General features: G+C 39.2%; 1 protein-coding gene across 1 annotated transcript in view; it reads right to left on the reverse strand.

Annotated features, from left to right (window-relative positions):
• Positions 1-26328, reverse strand: part of bmper (BMP binding endothelial regulator) — a 208335-nt gene extending 182007 nt beyond the window's left edge. The window contains exons 1-2 of the mRNA XM_003222264.4: positions 26066-26328; positions 22508-22593 (exon numbers count right to left, since the gene is read on the reverse strand). Coding sequence (XP_003222312.2) covers positions 22508-22593; positions 26066-26195 — 216 coding nt within the window. The 5' untranslated portion in view covers positions 26196-26328. The remainder of the gene's footprint in view (positions 1-22507; positions 22594-26065) is intronic.
• Positions 26329-26618: the final 290 nt, after the last annotated feature.

The following is a 26618-nucleotide window of genomic DNA, read 5'->3' on the forward strand; positions in this document are numbered from 1 at the left end:
GGAAAACATATCTTGAGGGTTCATTATTGACTTTGTACAAAACGTGAAAAGAACTTGAAGAGGGAACAGCGAAATAAAAAATAGTAGCCCAAAGAAAGTAGCAACAATCTGTTTTCCATTATAGAAATTATCTAAACAAGAGGCCTAAGCCACTGCAGCTTTAATGTACTTGCAGCCAGAATTAGGGTTGACCCTGGTTTAATTTTCTGCTGTGATCTTGCCTATGCTATGTAGTAGCAAATATTACAAAAGAGAGAAAATAACCATGACAGACCTGTATAAACAAAGCTGTAATTGTGGTATGTCCATTTTCCTGAAAAACCCAAGATCCATGCAAGCCAGCCAAAGCTACCTCTAAAGGCAATATATTACAGTTTTTAGGGTAAAATCTATCACTTTCATTTGTTTCTGATAATTGCCATTTAAAACATCACAAACTGTATATTTATTTTCTAATATATCCCAATGAGTGATATTAGCAGTTACAGTAATAAAAATAAGTTTTTCAATTTGCAAGACTATTGGTTAAAGCAGAAATCTTTGCAAATTAAGATATTAAACTTAAACCTTTATTAGACTCCAAGGTCATGGTCCCAGGACAGCATTCAAGGGGCCATAGAATAGTCTGATATTCCTCCCCTGTCACAAGAGAGGTCATCCATCACAGCACACCTCCTCTGTGGCAAAAGAGGTCATCCATCATAGCTTGCTTACTTACTTAGGCGACCCCTTGCTGTCCGAGTATGATGGCACCCCAAGTGTAGTATCTTGGTGGTGGATACATAGGTGACTGTGCAGTCCTATTCTTGACCCGCATGTACTTCTACAGTGAGTGCATCTGTTTCCAGGTGGAAGGCAATCCCGGTCAGGGTTGGCTTGACATGCCTTCCTCTTGGCACGTTTCTCCCTTTCGCCATCCATTCGTGCCTCTCCGAATTCCACTGCACGATAGCGTTCAAGGGCCAGGACTTCCCAGTTCTCAGTGTCTATGCCACCGTTTTTGAGGTTAGCTTTAAGCCCATCTTTAAATCTCTTTTCCTGTCCACCAACATTTTGTTTTCCGTTCTTGAGTTGGGAGCACAGTAACTGCTTTGAGAGACAGTGACTGGGTCAATGTGGCCGGTCCAGCGGAGTTGATGCCATAGGAGCATCGCTTCAATGCTGGTGGTCTTTGCTTCTTCCAGCACGCTGACATTTGTCCGCCTGTCTTCCCAAGAGATTTGCAGGATTTTTCGGAGGCAATGCTGATGTAATCATTCCAGGAGTTGAGTGTGACGTCTGTAGACAGTCCACCTTTCACAGGCGTATAACAGGGCCGGGAGGACAATAGCTTTATAAGCAAGCACCTTGGTATTCCTATGGATATCCCGGTCCTCAAACACTCTCTGCTTCATTTGGAAGAATGCTACACTAGCAGAGCTCAGGCAGGGTTGTATTTCAGTGTCAATGTTGACTTTTGTGGAGAGGTGACTGCCAAGGTAGCAGAAATAGTCAACATTTTCTAATGTTACACCATTAAGCTGTATTTCAGGCATTGCAGAGGGATTGACTGGTGCCTGCTGGAAGAGCACTTTCATTTTCTCCATGTTCAATGAGAGGCCGAGCTTCTTGTATGCTTCTACAAAGGTGTTTAGAGTGGCTTGTAGGTCTTCTTCTGAATGCGCACAGACGTTATCATCGGCATACTGGAGTTCTGTAACAGATATTGTTATGACCTTGGTTTTGGCTTTCAATCTACCGAGGTTAAATAGCTTGCCATCTGTCCGATAGATGATTTCTACTCCAGTGGGAAGCTTCCCATCAACAAGATGAAGTATCATAGTGATGTAATATAATTGTATTATGCTATTACTATATTTTATTATTATACTTATTATATTATAATATCATATTATAACTGTATTATAGTATAATTATATTATTATAATTGTATTACATTATTAATATATGTTATAATAATATTATAATATATTACACTATATGAAACTATGATTTTTTTTCTTCTAGGTTTATCAATGTCATTATTTCCTAGGATTCTACGAGGGTTAAATGAAAAGTAATGCCTCCACCTTCGTCACTTGGGTTTGGATGGGAATACAGTAGAGTCTCACTTATCCAAGCCTCGCTTATCCAACTTTCTGGATAATCCAAGCTATTTTTGTAGTCAATGTTTTCAACATATCGTGATATTTTGGTGCTAAATTCGTAAATACAGTAATTACAGCATAACATTACTGCGTATTGAACTGCTTTTTCTGTCAAATTTGTTGTTACACATGATGTTATGGTGCTTAATTTGTAAAATCATAATCTTATTTGATGTTTAATCGGCTTTTCCTTAATCCCTCCTTATTATCCAAGATATTCACTTATCCAAGCTTCTGCCGGCCTGTTTAGCTTGGATAAGTGAGACTCTACTGTACTTTAATAAATCAAATGCAGGAATAATCCTTAGAATGTGCTCTTTAACAACAACTATTCACTTGTTCACATAATCACCAGACTATTGTATACATTTCTGCCAACAATGAACAAGTTTTCTGATGGCAGTACTGGTATACGGCAGGTATCCAATTGTCTGGTGATTATGTGGAAAAGTGAATAGTGGTAGCTAAAGAGCACATTCTAAGGATTATTTCTTTGTTTGATTTATTAAAATATTCCCATCCAAACCCAAGTAACGAAAATGGAGGCATTACTTTTCATTTAACCCTCGTATATAAGTTACCGTATGAAAGTCCAGAATTTGAGACAGATAGCAACACTGTCCACCCGCCATGCTCTGCTTCATTGGGAAGGAGAGAGATGGTGTACTTGGGAGTGGCAGATCTGCTATGGGAAAGCAGGATTCTGTTCACTTTTTTGGGCCTCCTTTTCTCATGGAAAGAGAAAGGAGTGCCTTTTGGAGATGTTCTTTTTGAAGTTTTGGAGTTTTGGCATTTTGGAATTATGTCTTGCCAGGCAGCAGTGGAAGCTGGGTCTGGCCTAAGCAGGTGCTTCTCCAAGGAGGGAGAAAGAATATGGTAATATTTGTATGCATGAAGATGGATGCATGTTGTGTGTGAATGCTGAGTGAAAATGTAACCCCCCTTTGTCTATTTGTTAGCCAATGTAATAGGTTGTTTGTGAATCCAATGTAGTTGCATGGAATCTGTACGTCTGTATGTCTAAATGTCGTTCTTTGTTGTTCTGCAAATGTTCTGCTATACCTCTCAGACTGAAACTGCAATAAAAAGAACCTATGCTTCAAAGTTGTTGATATGTTATTCATAACAGGATCGCTCCCTGGGAGGGGCCTATGGCCTCTCACAGCAGGAAAATAACATGGTGGCGTGGCCATCGAGGAAGCCACACCCCCTGTCATTCTCCCCAAGGGCAGGGTAGAGAAAGAAAAAAAGATCAATATCCATCCATCTATCTATGTTTACACTCAGAGGCAATATTTAGAACTCTACAGATTACAACAGGACACAGATTGCTTATCACACGGAGAGTAACATGTTCCATGTTCCAGAGTCGCCAAACCAGACAATCTCCATATCTGCACAGAAAATGGAACCACCACAAATATTGCCTACCCACAAGCATTGTGAAATCAGATATATCTGAAACCTGCTCTTTCTCTATCCTTTCTTTCCCATTGAACCAGACTGGGCCACAGCAACGCATGGCCAGGTACAGCTAGTTAATAATATTTTCTCAGCCAATTGTAAGAAAGAAACTAATTGGCCTATTAATGAAAGAACTGCAGTGCCACATCTCCCCTGAATCTATGACTCTAGAATGAAAGGACTGCAAAAATCCAAATCCCAAAATTATGTAGAATCAGCATAAATAACTTTTAAGGGTTGCTATTAATTTTTAAAACAAAAAAAATGCATGTTCCTATCCCTGAAATTAATGTTCTACTTGGCTTCGTTCTTTTTGTGTGTGTCAAGAAATGACTAGAGGAACTGCAAGTCGCTTATGTTGTGAGAGAATTGGCCATCTGCAAGGGCGTTGCCCAGGGGATGCCCAGATGTTTTACCATCCTGTGGGAGGCTTTTCTCATGTCACATGAACAATTTTGTAATAGATTTACTTGTGGTGATAAATCCCTTGCATTATAGGTCTGAAAGAAAAAAGTATTTGAAAATCTTAAACTTACATATTCAGAATCACTTTGGGAAAGAAGATCTCTTTCTGCGTTCAAGTACATTAAGGAAAGAGGAAAGTTTATTATCCCGAATAAATGTTGACTATAAGCAATTCAACCAGATTGTGTGCTTTCTTTGTCACGTTCTTCCCTCCCCTTGCTCTGTTGGATGTAACAAAAATACTCGCTCTTGACAACTGAGCAGGGCTGACATCACACATGAAGTGACAGAGTGAAAAAAAACTACATGTACAACTAATCTGTCAATTTGGCTAAATGACTTCTGGTCACAGTGGGACACTGTAAAAGACATTGTCACGAATGGTGTCAACCACCAGCAATTTTTACAATCCTGGAAGGGGCCCAGTGAGTCTTGAAATGCAACCTGGATCAGAATTGGCCCTAGTATTATAACTAGTGATGGCTATAAAAGCTGTGTGATATATCAAGTGCCATTATGATCTTTGCTAGGGAGTTATTTTTCCATAGGTAGTGACAGTGGATAGTATCTTGTTAATCCAACTAATCTTCCTCAAATGCCAGAAAACGGGATTATGCATAGCTGAAAAAATCCACACAGGACGAAAGCCAGCTACAGATGTTTTTTCTGTTTGAAATGCCATATTCATTTGAACAGAAATGTACAACTTCAGTTTACATTCAAAATAAAATATGGAAAAGCAGGAATTCTCTAGCAACTTTCAAAAGTGAGCAGAATAGGAAGAATACGCAACTATGTGTGTACAATTTGCTATTACTAAATGCCTTAAAGGTTTTTTTTAAAAAACTTTGTGTCAATAATCCTCTTCATGGTGCAGCTTAGATCTTTGTGGTATTTGGGGGGCACGAGGGTCAGCTGTGAATTTAACTGCTACAATCTCATTCCTTCTGAAATCTGAAGAGGAAAGGGTTTCCTAAGCCTTCCAAAAATCACAGAACAATAAAGATCAGTTTCCAAATGTTTTTAGAATCTTGGCTGATGTTGCTGTGGGTGCAGAGGACAGTATCAACTCAGAACAAAGCATTGTAATCAGATGACTTCATTGAGGCATAGCTTAGAGGAGCAGTACATGCTTTGCATGAAAGGGCTTCATTCACTGTTTAGCCAATAGAAAAATGTGAAGAGCATCAGTCAGTCAGATTGGGCACCCCTGAACTAAATGGATCAATAATCCAATTCAATATTTTCTATGTTCCATTGATGGAATCCTTTCCATAATGATGGAATTCTAGATTGAGGTTCCCAACATTTTAAAACTCAACTTTATTGCATAAGTATAGAAAATGTAATTTCATATGACCTGAGAGTTAAAGCCAATGGCTTCTCAGAAACAATCTGCCTATGCAGATAGCAAAACAATTTCAGATTTACAAATGCAAAGAACCATAGGCTTGGATGTAACAGAGATTTGACTCATATCCAAGGCACCTTCCCACTCCTTCCCCATCTTCCTCAACTCCAAAGAATTGAAGGACCCTTTTCTGGGCTTCCTGTGCAGTACGAAAAATTTGGCAGTTTATGATATTTCCACTTGCACAAGGAGGGGGGTTGAAATTAAGCCAATGACAAAGGAAAACATGTGAGGGGTGACTTTTTTTTACAATAGAATGTTCAACTATATAGATTTCTGATCCATCGGTTACTCTTATGTTCTTAAAACAAAAGAGAAGTGGTCAGCATCACTAGTACAATGATATCATAATACCTATAAAGGGACAGAGGCAGTTTCAGTAGTCTTGGCAAGGAAAACACTTGAAAGAAAGTTACTTTTATTTTTATAATGCTCTTTCAGGTTTAACAATGGATTCTTTAAAGTATCCACCTCAAAAATTCAATATTAAATATTATAGGAAACTAAAAATAAGGGGGTTCCCTCATTTTAGGAAAAATGACTATTTTTATATAGCAAATTCAGCCGAACACCAGATATCCTGCAACTGAATTACAAGATCGTAATATTTAAAATGTCTATTAGCAACTCAGTAGAAAAAACTTGAAAGCTTATAAAGGATTATGCACAGGTAACAGTGTGCTTTTAAAACTGAATTTGGATATTGAACTTACTTTTTAACAACACTACACTTATTGGCTCTATATGTATATGGATAGCACAGACCATGACCTATTTTACATATAAACTAGAGACATTCCAGAGACATTTGCAATCTATATTACATTTTCCCATTTATTTTATAGCATTTGCTGGGGTATGCTTTGCAATTTTAATAATTTATTCATTGTAACTATGCATTTTTGTCATTCAGATTTCTAGGGCCATAATTATGCCCAAATAAAGCTCTTGACTCTTTCCAACTGGTTCTAGTTTAAGCTCATAAGAAACCTACAATTAATTCCATTATGGCAAAGGAAGTCAAAATCGGTAGGCAATCCAGTCTTCCACATTCTGCATTACGTCTCACTGTGACAGATTCAATGTGAGATGTACTGCTCATAATCTGGGGTTTGGGGCTGCATCAAAAAGAGTATAGTGTCTAGATCAAGGGAAGTGCCCCTCTATTCTGCTTTGGTCAGACCTCAGCTGGAATACTGTATCCAGTTCTGAGCACCACAATTTAAAATATATATTGACAAGCTGGAACATGTCCAGAGGAAGGCAAGTAAGATGATCAAGGGTTTGGAGACTGTGGCCTATGAAGAGCGTCTTAAAGAGCTGGGTATGGTTAGCCTGCAGAAGAAAAGGTTGAGAGGAGACACAATTACCATGTTTAAATATCTTAAAGGTTCTCACAAGGAAGAGAGAACAGGGTTGATTTCTGCTGCCCTGCAGACTAAGACATGGAGCAATGGGTTCAAATTACAGGAAAGAAGATTCCATCTGAACATTAGGAAGAATTTCCTGACTGTAAGAGCTCTTCAACAGTGGAATTCACTGCCATGGAGTGTGGTGAAAGCTCCTTCTTTGGAGGCTTTTAAACAGAGGCTGAATGGCCATCTATCAGAGGCACTTTGTGCTTTTCCTAAAGGGCAGGGAGTTGGACTAGAAGTCCCATATGCTCTCTTCTAGCTCTATGATTCTAGGATTTTACAGAAAACTACTGTCCATGTACCACATCTAGAAGTAAGTGCAGCGCAACTAGGAGCCATTTCAAACAATGACTTCAGTTCAAAGACCCAGGAAAAAAAGAAGACCTTCTATGTGGAGTCCATTTTACATACAATTGAATTGCTACTTGGAATGAAGTGAGGCAGCAAGTCTGATTGGGCCAAGGAACTGTGTAAATTTGTGTTTTGAGCTGATTCATCCCCAATTTGATCGGGTGGTTTTAAATAGAGAAACCATTTTAGGTGGTATTCATAGGGCACCACCATTATTATGTCTACTTCATCTGTCCACAAAATGGCTATCCATGATTTCTGGCTGTACTTTTCTTTTATATTTGAATGAGGAATAAACATTGTAGGCATAACTCCTATTGTCTACCATGACGGGTGGCATGTAGCAGAACATAATCAAACTAGATTGATAAAGGAGCAGTAAGTGATCCTTTCTGGTGAAGGGAAAGACAGTTATTCATGGTGACTCATCAAGAACAGAGTATATGTGTTTGGGGATTAAAACTATGCTAAAATCTTCCATTGCCTCCTTGGCTACAAGGCACAATGTATTTCATGGCAAACAAAAGGTAATGCTGTTAAAATGCTTACACTGTATTTCGACGGCAGGTGATATTTTATGGAGATATATAATAAGCAATGGCTAAAAATAAAGTGACCTCATTACTAAAGACATATACAATAAATAAATATGAGGAAAAACATAGCCTAAATAAGTTAAGTTTGAAGTATGATTTTTAACCTGTCTGTTTTATTTATGAAATGCAAGTGTCAGCAACTTTTTACATCTGTGTAGAAAGCAGGTAGGTGAGAAAGTTGCTCAATCCTTTTCCTTCATACCATATGCTCACTCAAAATAATTTCTCAGCTATTTTGCTACCCATAGGAAGCAAAGGACCAGGGGGCACATCTACACTGACCCTTCTTTGGGGACTGATCTGTCACGCTAGATGCTGGGTTGTCCCCAAAAAGTATCCCCACAGGGAATTCTCCAGCATTGCAAACTGTCCCTGTTCACCCTCCATGTCATGGCAGTCTCTCGCTACAACACCAGACCTCCCCGTTGGGGAGATGGTGGCGGGGTATAAATAAAGTTTTATTATTGTTATTATTATTATTATTACCTGTTCCCCAGTTTTTAGTAACGCAGAGCAAAGTGGTGTTAAGATGGCCTTGTCCTATGTTACTGCAGATAGGCCTTGTGAAGTTTTTGGCCACCACAGGGCTGATCCCAATATACACCATCTGTATGGTCGGTATTGTCTTCCCTTTAGGGAGGATCACTGTGGAGATTATCATCAAGGATGTAATTCTACTTATAGGACATTTTATTCTTGAAGGCTTTTTTTTACGCTCACTTTTTAAAAGCTACTTATATTTTGGACTCTCAGATTTGATTCATGTGGACTACTTTGGCTAACAGATTGGTGTAACTTACCCAAGACAAAAATACTAACACTCAGTGGCTTTGATTTAAGATGTGGATGGCATAGAGAAAAGTAGAAAAAAAACTTTGGAAACCATTTTATAAGAGCATCGTTAATAAAAACTGGGAAAATTGTAAGAGAAAATTATATCAAAAAACACCAATGTGGTTATCCCCAATGGAAGCTCGACAAAGAAGAGAATTAGGGTGGGAAAGAAAGCAATCGGATAATTATTTCTTAAAGACTCAAGAGGAAATAAACTCAAAATATAAACATGTATCTTGGTTTCAATATATACAATTAAAATTATTTCAACAAAGATAAACAATTAGGTTTCTCAGAAAAGGATTCGGCATGGGACAAAATTTTAAAGACGAATACTAAACTGATTACAAAAATATACAAAATCCTATTGGAATAGTCGACAGAAACTGAACAAGTAAAGGATTGTTTGACTAAATGGGCCATCAATATTGGACATAATATAAAAATGGAAGATTGGGAAAATGTTGAAATAAGAAATTAAAGTATACATATTCCTATGACTTAAAGGAAAATTGGTATAAGATGCAATATCGATTGTATATGACACCGAACAAGTTAACGAAATGTTATAAAAATCTAGAGCCAAATTGCTGGATGTGTGAAAAACATATAGGCACTTTTTGTCATATGTGGTGGATATGCAAAGAAGCAAATAAATTTTGGAGAAACATAGATGAAAGAATTCAAAAAAACCTAAAACTGAAATTTTCAATGAAACCAGAATATTTTTACTAGGCATAACAGATCTGACTTTTAATAAAAAAAAACCAAGACAAACTATTTACATATTTTACTACAGCAGCTAGAATGGAATATGCAAAAAAAATTGAAAAAATACAGAAACACCTAATATGGAAGATTGAATTACAAAAACCATGGACATTATGAATATGGATATTCTAACTTGCCACCTAAAGAAAGAAATACCAAGCTACTCAAATTTAAAAAACGGATTGGACATGTTTTAAAGATTATATAAACTCAGATATATAGAAAAATGTTCATTTGAATTAACACAAATTGTAAACAAGAGGATTAAGTAAAGAAGGAAGACTACTAAAGATCTATCCCAAGAGGAAGAGATTGGAAGTCAACAACTACCACTGTTTGTTTGATCCCTTTTGTTCTTTTCCTTTTTTTTTTTACTCTTGTACTTTCCTATTCCCCCTTCCCTTTTATAACTAATTTTATATGAAGGTGAAAAAAAGAATTGTATCCATTTTATTTTATTTTATTAATCTTTTGTTGTTGTTTTTTTTTGTTAACTTTCTTTTATGTTTATCTTCTGCATGCTTTCATTCCTACTATCCTATAATTGAAATGTTCCACCACTTTCATTGTAAAAGGGAAGATAGCACTTATACCTTTTTGTCTTTTTTTTTCTTTTCTTTCTTTTTCTTTAAAACTTTATTCTTAATAAAAATGATTTGAAAAAAATTACTTGTATTTGTGCAAATCTAGTGGCCTTTGCTATGCTGATGACAAGTCCCCAAAAGTCCTGGTAGTTTTGCTCTTGCTCAATGTTTTGATATGTTGTTGACAATGTTTTGGTAAGGCCAGGACACAACTTCTTGCTAGGAACAAGATAATTCGTGAACATATGCCTAATTTTAAGTACTGTATTGCTGATCCAATCTGACCTGCAAGCCATGAACCTCTTTGAGTCTACTTGTGAAAAGAAAAAGTGAGGTATAAATAAACATAATAGTGAGAATAGTAATTCCCAGTAAGTTGAGCATCATGCTTATACAGTGTTCCCTCGCTACTTCGTGGTTCACTTTTCGCTCCCTTGCTGTTTCACAGGTTTTCAATTAATATTAATGTACACATTTATCACGGTATTTTTGCTGTTTCGCTGGTTTTTGCGGTGTGCAAAGGGTTTTGGAAGGGGGGGAAGGGAGAAATAAAGGGAGGGGGAGGGTAGGGAAGGGTTGGAAATAAAAAAAGGTTATTTAGCTTCCATTCTTCTTCTCTGCCAGTGTACTGTATATTGCAACTGCTAAAATAAAGTACAGACTGTATTGTAGTAAGTGGTCTGTGGTTTGCTTTCCTCCACACATAGAATAAACATGGTGTCCCTACTTCGCGGATTTTCACTTATTGCGGGTGGTCCTGGAACATAACCCCCGTGATAAGTAAAGGAACACTGTAGTGCTACAGGTAACCACCATCATTCATAAAGTGTTAGGGACCATTTTGCATTTTGGTGTGTTCATTTATACATTCATTTCACCATTACTGTTCTCCTACATTGAATCTTTATTGCCCAGTCAAAGGCTTTTGTGCTTTCCAAAATCCTGCTAAATTTCCACCAGCAGCCGTTGCAGGAAGGGAGGAGCAGCAAACACTACTCTTTTTGCTCTTATGGCCGTTGCTGTTCTTGTTAATATTTTAAAAGGCAATTTTTAGGGACAATCTAAATAATATTCAACATTAGATCATAACAGAAGACTACAAGCACTTTGGACACTGCATGTCACAAGCTTCCAATTTCTCCCATTTACCAATATCCCCCTGATTTGACCACTTTTCATCTCTCCTGTTGTGATAAGATTTTGCTCAGATAGCCCTTGTGTAAGGACAAGGAACAATCTGAAACTGGATCTGCTCCTGGGTCAGAGGGTCCCAGGAACCAAAAGATCACAATGTTAGTCATTTCTGCATTGGTAAATCAGGTAACATAAAAGCATGCTTTCAGTGCCCTTCTACCCTATATGTGGTTTCTATTTCAAGTACATTTTGTATATTTCAGGCATTTAAAAGAACCCACATATGTTAATGCTTCTGCTCTACTCTATTTACTAGACTTCAGTGTGAGGGAAGTGAAGATTACTCATAATTACTATGAAGGAGCAAGAAGAAAATTTATTATTCCTTATAATTATGAAAGCAAATAAACTAAGAGAAGATTCAATTCAGTGAGTTGCATGTGAATGATGTATCTTGAAATTGTATTGAATAAAAGGGAAATAAAAATACTGTTTGATGATTTTATTTTAATATGCACTATGCCACAAAATTTCATCTGGCCCACATTATATCCTGACACAGCAAAAATTGGATCCTGATGTATTAAAACATTGCCATTTTCACCAAAGACATATGCCATACAGTTGCTTCAGTCCAAACTGAGTATCACTCACAAATACAGTTTTGTGCAAAAGAAAACAATTTCTTTTGCAGGTGTTACTAATACCTATAGTATTTAAGAATATAAAGATAATTTGTGGATTTTCAGTAGGCAATGTTTATTCTTATTTGACATCAAGTCTGAGGAATACAAGATTTCCTTCATTATACCTCTTAGCTCTATAGAGTTGTAGGAACATAAGTTCCTCTAACACTGAGTTTCACATAAGTTATATAACTTCAAGGTCAAATTCTATATAGCACATTTGGATATAGAAATGGAAATTTAAACTACAGAATGATGTTTCATGCTGAATAAAACTCATGCCAAGCAAAGCTCCGATTTCTTGTTTCCTGAGTGCCTGTCTCCTAACTTTTCTCATGTTTCCAATGCCAGGTTACACTTTTTGGCTCACGTTGGTTTCCTTCTGTTCTACATTTAGGTGATAAAAGGTTGGGAACTACAATTACCGCTGCTCAGGTATACTTGGCAAGCTTAAAACTGTGGGGGTGAAGAGAGTGGAAATTGGTATGGATGTCATTTGTCAAGGTTGTCTGGCTTTCCTCAGCATTTTTTCCATGTGTGCTTCTCTATGGAACTATAGCAAAAATGTGCAAGGGAAACAAACAAACAAGAAGAAATAAAAACTTATCTCCATACCCCACCGTCCTGGTTCAATTAAAAACTGTTTTATTTTGAGAAATGAAAAATGAAAAATCACAATAACTAACTTTTAAAAATAGAATCATAGAATCATAGAGTTGGAAGGATAGCAAGATACATTCAGTCCAATCCCCTGACATGCAGGAAATACAATAAAAGCACTCATGACAGATGGCCATCCAGCCTCTGCAGAAAGATCTCCAACCAGAGGCTCCACCATGCTCCAGGGCAGCATATTCCACTGTTGAACAGCTCTTACCATCAGGAAGTTCTTCTTAATGTTAGGATGGAATCTTTTTTCTTGCAATTTGAATCCATTGCTCCATATCCTGCATAAAACAAACTCACCTCTTCCTCAATGTGACATCCTTTCAAGTATTTAAATAAGGTTATCATGTCCCCTCTCTGTCTCTTTTCTCCAAGCTAACCATATGCAGCTCCCTAAGCCGCTCCTCACAGGACTTGGTTTCAAAACCTTTGTTCATTTTGGTCACCCTTCTCTGAACACATTCCAGCTTGTCAATATCCTTCTTGAACTGCAGTGCTCAAGTGGACATAGTATTCCAGGTGAGGTCTGACCAATGCAGAATAAAGAGGTACTATGACTCCCCTCGATCTAGATACTATACTCCTATTGATGGTAAGCAGATGTGACAGCAATGCCAGATACTACTTTTCACTGAGATTATAAATTTGTATTCAGCTGCTATATTACATTAGACTATATAACACTGGAGGGCTCAGATGTGCAAACCCCCTCCTTCTATCAGTTCTTCCCCCTGACATTTAGTTTTCAATGTAGAGGTATTTATCTATCTAATATCAATTATGGTATTTCCTGGATTGAAACAGTGCAAGTTCAACACCGGTTTATCAAACTGAGAGTTATACTTTTGCATGGAATGAAATGATCAGGTTTCTTTTAACTTAGGAACATGATTTTTCCTCTGTTCCTTCATGCATTCACTCTTTTTTTTATTAAATCATCTTTATTAAGTGTTTGTTCCCCTTGTATCAAACCCTCCCCCCTTTTTTACTCTAATCACTCTAATCATCCACTGGAAGGGCATGGCTGCTGGTTCTGATGCATTGCTTCCTCTTTTCTTTATCCTTTGTTCTCTATCACCTGATTTATTCTTATGAAAATCCTTTACTAACAGTTCTGGTTTAAATGTGTTTGAAATGTGCCATCAAAATATACTGATGGATTGGGCCATATCAACAGGAAGATGTTTGCTTATTCAGAAATAGTCTGCAATATTTAATTTTAAATCCCAGTTCCTCTCAGGGTTGAAGTCACACCGAAGTCTCAAATGCCGCGATTTTGCCCCAAACGCCGGGATTTTTCCGGGGGGGGGGATGCCCTTTTGGGTCGACAAGAGGTGAACCTGGAAGGGCATCTAGCGAGCCCCCAGCCCTCGTTTCCCCCTCTAATCTTACTGGAGGGGCCTGGCTGCATCCTCAGGCCCCTCCAAGAAAGCTTCTGAATCGTATCAGGAGCTTTCTCCCATGAGATCTGTGGATGCAGCCAGGTGTCAGGGATTCCTCTTCTTCAGAAGAGGAAGGGGAGCAGGAAAGTGTTCATGAATCTGAGCGAGAGTTGGAGTCTGAGGAGGAGACTTTGCTAGTACCCTCATTCCAGGAGAGGTGAAAGGAAACAGAGCAGAGATGTCGTTCAGCTAGATTAGCTGTCAGAAATGCAGCTGAGTAATTAGGAACTGCCCTAGCCGCTGTGTGGAGACCCAGGGCTATAAAAGCCGAAGCAGGTGCAGCCAGCTCTTGCTGGTAACAAACTGACTCTAATGCCTTCACTCTTTGTGTGCCTGCTCTAAGTTGCATCTGGATTTATGCCTGTTTCTTTGTCTGAAGTAAGACTTCCTGGCTTTCTTTTGCATTATTTCACTGAGTGTACTGTACTTTATGTTTTGCTGAAGTAAAGCAGTTTTCATTTACTTACCACAGTGTCTTAAGGCTATTCTTGAAAGACAAAACAGGACATCAGGCCCCTCTGGTAAGTTTACAGGGGAAATGGAGGGCTAGGAAGGGAGGGTGGGGATGCTATCCTGCTCCTTCAGGCTCTTAGAGCCAGAAGAACTGGGATAGCAGTGGGAATTGGCCCCCAGGATCACAGAAGATGGTCCCGAGAGTCAATCTCCACAGGACCAACATCTAAAAAGAACACCTTCGGTAAGGTCCGGATATTTTCTGATTTTTTTAAATTCAGAGTAAATTCGGAAATCCTGGTTTACTCTGGATTAATCCAGATTAATCTGAGGTGTCATTTGGACATCACAGGTTAATCCAAAACCCATCACGGGTTTTGGGCCTGTGTGGAAGGGCACTCAGTTAAAAAAACAAGGTTAAAATGAAGTAATACCATAAAAAGCACAGTAAAAATATAGAAGCATTTAAAAAGATGAAAACAAAATTTACAAAAAAAATCAGAAATACAAACACATAGGCATATACCTTTTATACCATAAAAAGTCTTTGTTTTCAAAGAGACTGATGCTCAACTAGTTTAAATGAATTTGGACGCTAACTGCTAAACATCCAGTGGATGTAGCATGCGCCAGTTTTACCACTCTGTCTTTGTTCAAAAAACTAAAATTCAAAGGCAGCTTTTGGGAAGGTTATTCTTAGATCCCAGCTGCCATCTGGTAAGTTTTTATGTTGACAATGACACATGCAATGAAATTATATGGTTCTTCCCGCTACCACCCAAGCTGCAGCCCTCATAATCACATCCCAACACTTAAAAACTCAAAATTTTTACTTCAGACTAGGCTGATTTTGCAGAAAGTTCTCAAGTGTTTTTAACGCTGTAAGCAAGTATCTTATTACACCTTTTTCTTCCACATCATGACAATTTTATGCCTTTTTAAAAATAATACTAAAACATGGCATACTTTGCATGAAATGCTACAGTATATAAGAGAATTGTTTGCAGTCTTACAGGAACCCAACTAACCATGGTAGTTTATTGTACTTATTCCAGCGTTTATATTAATATATACTCTTTGCTATATCCCTTTCCTGTTATCACAGAACTTCCATACAAATCATGCTCCTACTAAGTTTGCCTTCATATTCAATGATACCATGAAATCGTTTTCAAGCATTTCAAGCATTCCAAACATTTCTTAAAAACAAGTATGAGGGCTGATTTATATATATTTACACTATATGCACATTTGTATGTATATGCATGCATGTATTAATATGTGTGTGTATGTACAGATATATACACTTGATGATTAATAGTTGATTAGCTCAATGTGGGAATTGATTCTGCTAGAGGGAAAACTCAAATAAAATGAATCTGTTTGTAATGTTGTCTTTGTATAACATTGTTACTTAATGTTACAGTCAAAATGTAAGAAATCCGAATGAATGTATCAGCAGTAGTCTACATTCAAATGTATGGTCTATCAAGAACCCATTGCTGTGAAGCTTTTTATTCAAACTAACACAAAGCCTGGTTTTAGACAGTAGGAATTTCAGCATCAGTATAACTGCAGTACAGTTGGCTTTCCGGATTTGCAAATTTAACTTTTGTGCATTTGATTATTCTCATATGTTATCAATATGTTATCTATAGGAATCTCTACACTGACCCAAAATCCTAATTTGGATCAGAGATCACTCCTGGATGTCCAAACAATGTCCAGATACTTCTGGTTCATAACAGGGGATAAAATGAGTTAACCTAGTTTTATCCTGGGTTTTGAAAGTTAGGGGATACTCTAGGACAGGCCTGCACAAGCTGTGGCCCTCCAACTATTTGGACCTCCAATTCTCAGAAGCCCTAGTCAGCTTGAATTCTGAGAGTTGGACAAAACAGCTGGAGGGCCACAGGTTGTGCAGGCCTGCTCTACAGTTTGGGCAATGCTCAGAGCAACCCTGCACTTCAGGATTAATGTGGACAGCCAGTTGATCTCAAATCCAAATGGTACCACTATCCACACAACTTTCACTTCCTCTTTTCCCTCCCATCGCCCTTCTCCCTGATAGCATGGAAAACTTTGTTGAGCAAAGCTTTGTTGAGCTTTCCAGAGCCCTGTAGCTACCCAGCAATGGTAACAGGAACAGTCAATAAGGTGGCTGCCAAACCAGTTAATGCCTGCCTAAACAGTCGGGACTCCATCCTGTGGGACAGAGATGGATGGTGTACCCAAAGTATTGCTGCTCCAGGCAAGCCTTGAATTTAGTGGCATATGTAGATGCATTCTAGGTCCTCCAGGGTGATTCTATGGTCAATTTCCAGCAGAATTTGGAAGACCTAGATATTCCCAGAGAGGTGATCTCTCAGAAAAAAAATCAAGGAACAATAGGGGGTTCAACTTACGAAAGGGTTGTTTTCCTAACCCCCATGAAAATTGAAGGCTTGCCATACATTACCGTTAACACTCTATCTGCAGTTCTTTGTACCAAATCAAGTTGTTAAACAGATATTAAAGGCAGCCATGTGTAAAGCACATTACAGTGATCTAAACATGATTTAACCAGAGTATACGTCATGGTGGCTAAATCAGGCAGGTGCAGTTGGCACGCAAGCTTAAAGTGTGCAACAGTACTCCTGACCACTACAGGAGCTTATTCTTTTATATATTCTGAACAAGATGACAAAAATTTCCTGGTTTTTGGATAGGGATCCTCATTTAATTTATGAATGTGGACAATGTGTTAATTTTACAAAGAAACATTGCTAAGTTAAACGTAAACCACAAACTTGTTAATAGTTGCTTCCTGATTGTCAACCCTACATGTCTGCAATTTCAACAGTCACTTATTGCTATGTTCAAATTCTGGACACATTAAGGTCGGATCACACCAATGGATAAAGGCAATAACTCACACAGTGCCAGAAGTACACATGAAGGAAAGCTAAAAATCGTTGAGAAGCCACTGAACAGTAGGCCCTATGTCCAGAGTCAGATACCATCAGTTAGGCCTTATAAGTAATATATAGAAAAATATTATGCTGCCTGGTCAAAAAGAATCAAGTGGGTAGTGGAAAATAAGGACTGAGGAAATAGGGCCAAAAAGAGCCCTATTTTAACAGAAGTAACATATCCTAGAGACACCAAATCTAATCTGATCTTGGAAGCTAAACTGGGTCTTTCCTGGTTAGTACTTGGGTTGGAACTCATGAAGCAATACCAGGTACTATAGAGGCTATATTTCAGAGGAAGGAACTGGCAAAAACCCCTCTGAGCATCCCTTACCGAAGAAACCCGATGAAATTCATGAGGTTATCAGAAGTGGACTGGTGACTTAAAGGTGCACATCAACAGAGAATAGAGAAACAACTGATGAGGCAGCTAAATTTCAAAAGGTTCTACAATTTCTTTTTTTCTTTAAAGATTGAACGACAGGACCAAAACAATGAGTTGAATTACATGACTGTCAGAATTTTAGCAATTTAACATTGGTTCATTGTTTTTTGGCAGCAAGACATTTAGGCTCTGCATTGCCATTTTGTTGCAACACAAAAACTGTTGATTAAACTGGAGAGGCCCTGCTCTCTATCCCACCTGCCTTCAGGCACGGCTGGTGGGAACAAGGGACATGGCCTTCTCAGTGGTGGCCCCCCGGCTGTGGAACACCCTCCCCACAAATATCCAACATGCCCCAACCCTTCTGGGTTTTAGAAAGGCTGTGAAAACATGGCTGTGTGCACAAGCTGTTAACAAGTAATACAATAACGTCAACATGGTCCAATTGCAGGCTGAAACATGAGGTTTTTACACAAATTGGTCTAATTTACATATGTTTTAAATGTTATAATGTATTTTAATGATGTATTTTTATAGTTTTAATTGATGATATGTACTGTTTTTGTTTTATTATTATGTTCTTGGCATTAAATGTTGCCAACTGTTGTAAGCCGCCCTGAGTCCCCCCGAGTGAGAAAGGCAGAGTATAAATGCTGGAAATAAATAAAATAAAACATATTTTAAAGGGGTAATAAGAGCAGTTTACATAGCATAAACCAGAGGCAGAGTAGTTCTTGTGTTATAAATGTATATGAAGGAAAGAAGGCCTCACTAGAGAAACCTGGTTTCACAACCAGATTTAAACCTGGATCACACTCAGTTCCCCTATGATCCAGCAGACAAAGAGGAGAATAATGTGTGTATTCGCAAGTATCCAAACATGCAATGACTACTGTATTTCCCATCTTGTATGAGATTAGGCAAATAACACCTCTCTTTGCCTTTAGTTCCTTGTTCAACACAGAGTTCACGTGAGACTAAATTCACTAATGTTTGCAGAGTAGCCTGAAGTGCTTGGATGGAAAGTACTATTAAAGTACAAATCACTGCCCTTACAAAAGTTCATATGGAAAGGATTGTACAAATATACACTTCCTGCCCTTCAGCAGGAGAGACATACAATACAATTCACACAATCATTTTCTACAGAGAAAAGTCAACACTAGCCAAGTTGTTTTAAGCAATTCCTGCCTTTAAAAAAAAGTAAAACAAAGTTTTGCCAGCATAAATTTATTTTTCATTAAAAACACATTCACAGCCAAAACATTTGACATTTTGGAATGATGGACTACCTGGAGCTTAACAAAGAATTTCAGCCAATGACCTTTCCTAGTAAATGTTTCTCACACTTTTAGCTATGTTAAGTTGCCATGCACAGGTATATTCTAGTCTAAACCAGAGGCAAGCAAACTGGGAGGCCCATGGTCTGAGGGACATTTTGGTTACCTTGGAATTCCCGAGGTTCAAAAAAGTCAAGTTTCTAAAAACACTTTATGACCCCAAATATTCCCTAAGGCAGACAAAAATGTGGTAATAATGTATCCATTCTCCCTAGAGGGCGTTTGGGGGCATTTTCTATTTTTAAAAATGGCTTAGCAGAGATGTGTAGCAAGGAATACAGCTTTTCTAGATTTCCTGGTTGCATTGCAGCCCTTAACCTTCAACAGATACCCACACTTGATCTAGATCAGTGGTTCTCAACCTGTGGGTCCCCAGATGTTTTGGCCTTCAACTCTTAGAAATCCTAACAGCTGGTAAAGTGGCTGGGATTTCTGGGAGTTGTAGGCCAAAACACCTGGGGACCCACAGGTTGAGAACCACTGATCTAGAGGATGCAGTAACTGGTTTTAAATCTAGTAGATCTACCATGGAAGCTGTTACCACACATTTTACTGAAGATTCCTGCTTTAGTCTCTTTGTGTAATACAAATAAAAAACCTTGGATCCACAGAAAGACTCATAGCACACATCGCAAAAAGCTTCTCTTTTACTTTTTGGTCTGCATTAAATTGGATCAAATGTTAACGTAAATAAACAATGCAAGTAAGTTCAAAAATGATTTAAATGTAATAATGTGAAAATGCCTTTAATATCTAGTATGGATAGGGTTAATTCATTACAATCTAATTTTTTCCCATATTGGGGGCTATTATCCACTTCTGTGCATATGAAATGTTATAATGAAATACCAATTTTTTATTCTAAAAATAGGATTTTAATTTTTATTAACTTTGTATGATTTTTAAAAGATAAATAACTAAAGTACAGTCCTATACATGTCTTCTGGGAAATTAGGCATGACAAGTTCATGATAAAATACTGCCAGATAAGATTAATAGGATTAATAGGCCTGAATGAACATACGGTCACAATTAAGCTGCTTTGAGTCACATTTGTGGAGAGAAAAAGTAGGGTATAAATAAACATTCACCATCATCAAAATTTGTAGAGTTGAACCAAATATTGCAGGACAAGGACAGAAACTATACTAGAATGGAGGGAAACTGAAATTCATCTCAAGCTTCAACACATATCTTTGAAAGCAATGCTTTGCAAAAGGCATTTGTTAGCATCCAATCTCAGGTACCTTATAGCACCTCAGAGACTAAGAAACGTATTATGGTGGATTAAGAAATGACATAGATATTGCATCATTTCTGAAAGTACAAAACAATTCTGTTATTTTTGATAATATTGTACAGTCCTATGGGTGTAGTTAGATGACCAACTGTTTTTATCTGTCTGCTTTTCAAACATTGATTCAAGTGTTTAAATGGGTAGATATTTTCTAGTGAGGGATACAAAAATTATTAATATGTATACCATGTCATATCCAGTCCTCCAAGAAATCTACAAAACCAAATCTAGACAATTTTTATTGGCTAGAGAAGAGAGACTCGAAACTCAGAGAGACTTGTAGAATACTAGAATTTTTCTCACAGTTTTCTTGCAAGGAAAACAATCCCCATTTATCTCCTCACCTATAACCATCTATAGAGTATCTTTTGATTTTGATTTTTTTTTTAGTGTAAGAAACATTATCTTTTGTACAGGAAGGCCATACAGAGATTGATATGGAAGGTCAAACACAGAGGAAGTTCAAACAAAGATTGATACTGGACAGGAGCAGACCTTGAATGGGCTAGGACAAGGAAGGGCAGACACCTAAAGTCTACTATCCACACTCAGACATAGGAAGGAGAGGGCTGAGTGGGACTTAGGCAGGTAGAAAAGCAGCTGGAGCAGCCCAGACTTGCACAGTCACACAGACACATAATAAATAATATTGCAGTGCCTAGTGGAGTTCACCTGATGGGAACTTATTGTCTAGATTGATTTTTTAATGAAAAAGGAAGGAAAGGTTTTTATAGCACAGAAAAACACTTACACGGGAAAAGTTATTCTATGAGCTGTAACAAATATTATGGTCAGTGCACTAGCACTTCTTTAGCACCATATTTTTTTATCAGATTACCAGCTGAGATAGTTGTGATATTTTCAGCTTTCTCTCACATACACATTGGGGGGGGGGGGGGAGAGAGAGAGAAGAGCTTGTTGCAGACATCTTTAAAATATGCAAAACCACTAACCATTTATTATGTTTCAATTCATCATCTAACCAATTTTCCTTCATTTTCTCTTTTTCCTCTGCACTTGCTATCAATAACACTGATCTGGGATTTTGATTATTCTCCAAATAGTTAACACACACACCTGCCTTCACTTAGAGATGAAGTGCAAAGCTGAACAATTTAATAACAAAAAAATATAATAGCAATTTAGATTTTTTTTGGACAGCAACAACCAAGAACCTGACAGATGGAAAATCATAATGTTACAGCCCAAAAAGCTTTTTGCAAAATTCAATATATTGCTTTACTTTCCAAAGCCTACAAATGCAGAGATTATTTCTACTAGTTCCCATATGTATCTTTAATACAAAACATACTATTTTTAAAAACCCTTAAAATGATGTTCTAGTTATCAGCAATAATTTATCTGGGACTCTCACAGTGGTGTGCAAAGTGTTTCTACTATGAAATTGAGATCTACTGCAACAATAAGGGGAGCACTTCCTTTGCTGAGAAATACAAGCCAGAGTCATTGTTAACTAAAAGGGAATCTGAACTTCCCCAACAAACAGTCTCCAGTGTCATCCTCAGAGCAAGTTTTCTGATAGAAGTATCATGTGTGCTGGCATTGTCTTTTTATTACAATATGTCTAGCCAAGAATGCAGAGCCTGAAAGAAGACTATACTACATTTTGAAAGCAGATTTGGGCTTCCAAACCACCTGGATCGTGTTGTCTTACTGACCTGTTATAGCTTTCATGCAAATTTTTAGAACTTGGACATATTATAAGTGAAGGTGCAAACCAAGCATCCGTTCTTTTTTTCTTTTTTTTCTTTTCTTTTTTTTACTTTGTGATGAGCACAAACTCCATGTGCCCGAGAAACGTTTAGCACACAATGGTTCAGCACCACAGGCAATGCAAGGGGGAACACCTTTAATCACAAATGCAAACCCTGTAAATAAGAACATTAAGTAGCCCTACAAAGTCACGGGCAAAGTCAGCTGAAAGATTTATGTCTAAGCAAAGAAGTCTAGGATATAATTCCAAGATTGTAGAGTGGAAATGTGTGCAACAGTACAGAAATGAGATAACCTCTCACTGTACAAAGGAAAAAGATAAGCAATATTTGATTACATGAGACATTCTTGTTTGATCTTATCAGTGGAATTCACACTTACCAGGCAAATGCACATTATGCAAGGATTGTCTGTAATAAAGGGGATCTGCAGAATCTCTCCCTCGTTTTCACATTTTGCGACAGAGCCTGTGTGGGAATTTTAAACATTTAATACTTTCCCCTTCATTTTGTGCATACAGTGTTCAGTTAACAACCTAAACCTGCTACATCCCAGGACTGCAATCCTCAGCATACTTACAAAAAAGTAAGATCTGGTGGGAAAAACAAAAACTAGACTTCTGTAACTACGCTTTTATTTGTTTGTTTGTTTTTGTTTTGAGTGGACTTGATGTGGTTTGTTAAACATATTAGGATTGCTGCTGCTGTCATTTCTTACTTTCCTCTTCCCATGAACTGAGGTGGGGAAAAACAACATATTAAAATATAACAAATGTCATCAGTTAAAACATCTAACCCAACTAAAACATTAAACTGTTAAAAGCATACTTTTTGTTACTTGACTCTCCCGCCAAATCAATAAAACCTTAAGCTGCATAAATAATAGCTTTTGTCAGTTAACAACCATCTTTAACATTTATTATACATGCCATACTTAGGTCACTGCACAGAGGGATGCCTCTGATTTTTTTTCTAATGCTTTGGAAACATTGCATTGTTAAATGAAATTTAAGCAATCCGGATAAGGACCAGAGCTCTTTGTTGGTGGTGGTGTTATTGTTCTGACCGATGGTGACCCTAAGGTAAACTTATCACAGGGCTTTCTTGGAAAGATTTCTTTAGAAGATTTTTGTCCTTGTTTTTCTCTGAGGCCGAGACATTGTGACTTGCCCAAGGTCATCCAATAGATTTAAACCCTGGCCTCCAACGTCCTAGACCAACATGCAAAGCATCACTCCACACTGCCCCCCTGACCTGATCTCTATCAAGACGCAAATGGGAAACCTGCTATGGTTAACCTATGTTAGATCCAATCAATGGAACCAAATACCAGCCTTTCACTTCACCGGAATGTTTGAAACAGAAAAATCAAGACTGTGAACAGCGACAGAGTGCAAAAAGAAATTCAGTTAACAAAGCCTCCCCAGAAGTTTCCACATTCAAACATTCTATTCAATATTGGCCTTATATATATTTTTTTCACAGTGCACATCTTTCTATCTAAGCTGTGTGTCCCAGAAATATGACAGGTGGAAAGGGGCAGCTTGGGTTCTCCATCAGGTCTGAATGGCCTGAAACTGACTACAACAATCAATTTGGGTTTATTATACAATTCAATGCCAGTACTGAATTTAACCACAATCCCGGTGCTTTGAAAGATACTAGGATAATCCCAAATGGTTTTGGGTACAATTTTAGCACCAGATGGAGACCTAGAGGGCTGCCAACCAGTTTCTGGCTGCAATTCAAAGTGCTGGTTTTGACCTATAAAGTCCTCTATGACTTGACTCCAGGTTATCAGTCTCCTTCGGAGGGAACAAGGAGAGGAGGGCCTGTTCGGTGGTGGCTCCCAGACTCTGGAACTCCCTTCCAAGAGAAAGACCAGGATTCTGACCTTTCATAGGCAGCCAAAAAGGCAGCAGCTCTGCCATCAGACATTTGGTGAATGTTGAAGGGCAAGGCTGCTGGAGATGCTGTGAGTGGGATTTAGAGTGGGGAGCAGTCTAGTTTGTAATTTAAATTGTGTGTCTAGGTTTTGACTGTAATTTAAATTTTAACTTAATGTGTATTCTAATGTCATTTTTAAGTTTCAGATTCTTAATTTAGAGTGATATGCCCCAATGTCAGGGGGAAAGAGAGATAAACAATAAATCAATACAATACAATAAAACAGAGGGAGATATCACAGCAGGGTGAAGAGGGCTACTGAATAAATAATAATAATAATAATAATAATAATAATAATAATAATAATAATTTTATTTCTCTCCTTATGGCTCAAGGTGGGTTACAAAACAATAAAAATACATAAGCACAGCAAAAATACTTCAAATACACACACTAAAACTTGTCTCAATAAAAGCTACATACGAAAACGTATCTCTCCTAAATATATATTAAAACACTCAAAATAGAGATCAAACAAAGGACCATTAAAATTCATGTTTAAAACTGTCTGGGTAGGCCTGCTGGAAGAGATAGGTCTTTAGTAAAGGTTCCCCCTTGACATTAAGTCTAGCCGTGACCAACTCTTGGGGTTGGTGCTCATCTCCATTTCTAAGCTGAAGAGCCAGCGTTGTCTGTAGACACCTCCAAGGTCATGTGGCCAGCATGACTGCATGGAACGCCGTTACCTTCCCGCTGGAGCGGAACCTATTGATCTACTCACATATGCATTTTCTTGAACCGCTAGGTTGGCAGAAGCTGGGGCTAACAGCAGGAGCTCACCCCGCTCTCCAGATTCGAATTGCCAACCTTTCGGTCAGCAAGTTCAGCAGCTCAGCGGTTTAACTTGCTGCGCCACCACGGGCTCCTTGATAGGTCTTTACATAGTTTTAAAATTCCGACAGCTCATTTAGCTGTCAGGGTTCTTCTAGCAGGTCGTTCCACAGTCTCAGGGCGGCTGATGAAAAGGTCCTCTGGGTGATAATTGCCAGTCAGGTTCTGGCTGTTTGGAGCAGACACCCCCAGAGGACCAAAGTGTGCAGAGCAGACTATACGGGATCAGGCAATCTTTTAGGTATCCTGGGAAACATAAGCCCGGAAACTAATTGGCAGCCAGTGGAGTGACTTTAGGATAGGTGCAATATGCCCACTCCTAGATGTCGATGTCCTCGTAACCAATCTGGCTGTCATATTTTGAACCAGCTAGAGTTTCCGAACTTGGTACAAGAGAAGCCCAATGTAAAGCAAATTGCGGAAATACAACCTTGAGGTTACTAGGGCATGCACCACCATCTTCAGGTCCTTCAAAGCTGGCGTATCATCTGAAGCTGATAGTAAGCACTCCTGACTGTCACATCCACCTGGGCTGGCATTTGGAGAGACGGATCCAGGCGCATAGATAGATAGCTAGGGCAAGTTAGTGAGGCTTAGTGGTGCATTAAGAGGTATATCACAAGCATGGGCAAACTTGGGCCCTCCAGCTGTTTTGGACTTCAACTCCCACCATTCCTAACAGCCTCAGGCCACTTCCTTAAGCGGCTGAGGGGGGAAAGGAAAGGGCCTGAGGCTGTTAGGAATGGTGGGAGTTGCAGCCCAAAACACCTGGAGGGCCCAAGTTTGCCTATGCCTGGTGTATCAGGTCCAGCTCAGGCTTCAGGGCCAGTCCTCACAACACAAGCCTGTGCTGGTGTCTCCTTTTGAGTGTGACATTCAATTCAAACAGCGTCTGAGGTTGGGGGGGGGGGGGGGGTGGGACGGGTCGGGACACTTTACCTGCCTCGTACTCTGGCGCCTTGAGGTAGGGTGCCCTCCCCTCTCGCTTCGCTTGAAGATAGCGCGCGAGCCTGAGTGCCACTTTCTGCCTCTGACAACCTCCTCCTCCCCCTCCCGCCGCCCCTCGGCGCCTGGCACGCGCCCCTCTCTCCAACAGCCCCCGCGCGCGCGCCCAATCACTCCCTCACTCCCGCGCGCGCTCCCCCACCCGCCTTCCTCTTACCTGTCAGGATGGAGGACGCCAGCGGCATGGGCAGCAGCACGAGCCAGGCAGCGAGAGTCAGTCCCGAGGAGGAGGAGGAGGAGGAAGAAGGCAGCAGCGCTCGGAAGCTGCGGAGGAAGAGCCAGAGCATCGTCCCTCAGAAGCAGGGGAGCTTAGAGACGGAGGAGGAGGGCTAGGAGAGCCCGACGGGGAAAAGAAGAGGAAGGAAGGAAGCGGAGCAAGGAGGGCTTCTTCCCTGGCTGCTGTTCCTCCCAGCCCTCCCGGCCGAGCTTTGAGGCGCTCTCCTGCCCACCGGCCCCTCCTGGGCGCGAGGGGGGAGGGAGGGGGAGGGAGGGGCGGGGCCAGAGCAGCGGGAGGGACGCGGCCTCGTGCGCGCAGAGCGGCGCGAGCCTCGACGGCAGCCCCTCAGAGGGCGCGTGCCTTGTCCCTCACTGAGGCGCAGGAGGAGACCCAGGGCGGCTGAGGGAAAGTAGGACCCCGCCTTTCGCCTCTATTCTAGGTATCTCAGGCCCCTTCCATACAGCTGAATAAAGTTCCACATTATCTGCTTTGA

This window comes from Anolis carolinensis, chromosome 6, assembly GCF_035594765.1.
Source record: "Anolis carolinensis isolate JA03-04 chromosome 6, rAnoCar3.1.pri, whole genome shotgun sequence".
NCBI classification, from domain to species: Eukaryota; Metazoa; Chordata; class Lepidosauria; order Squamata; family Dactyloidae; genus Anolis; species Anolis carolinensis.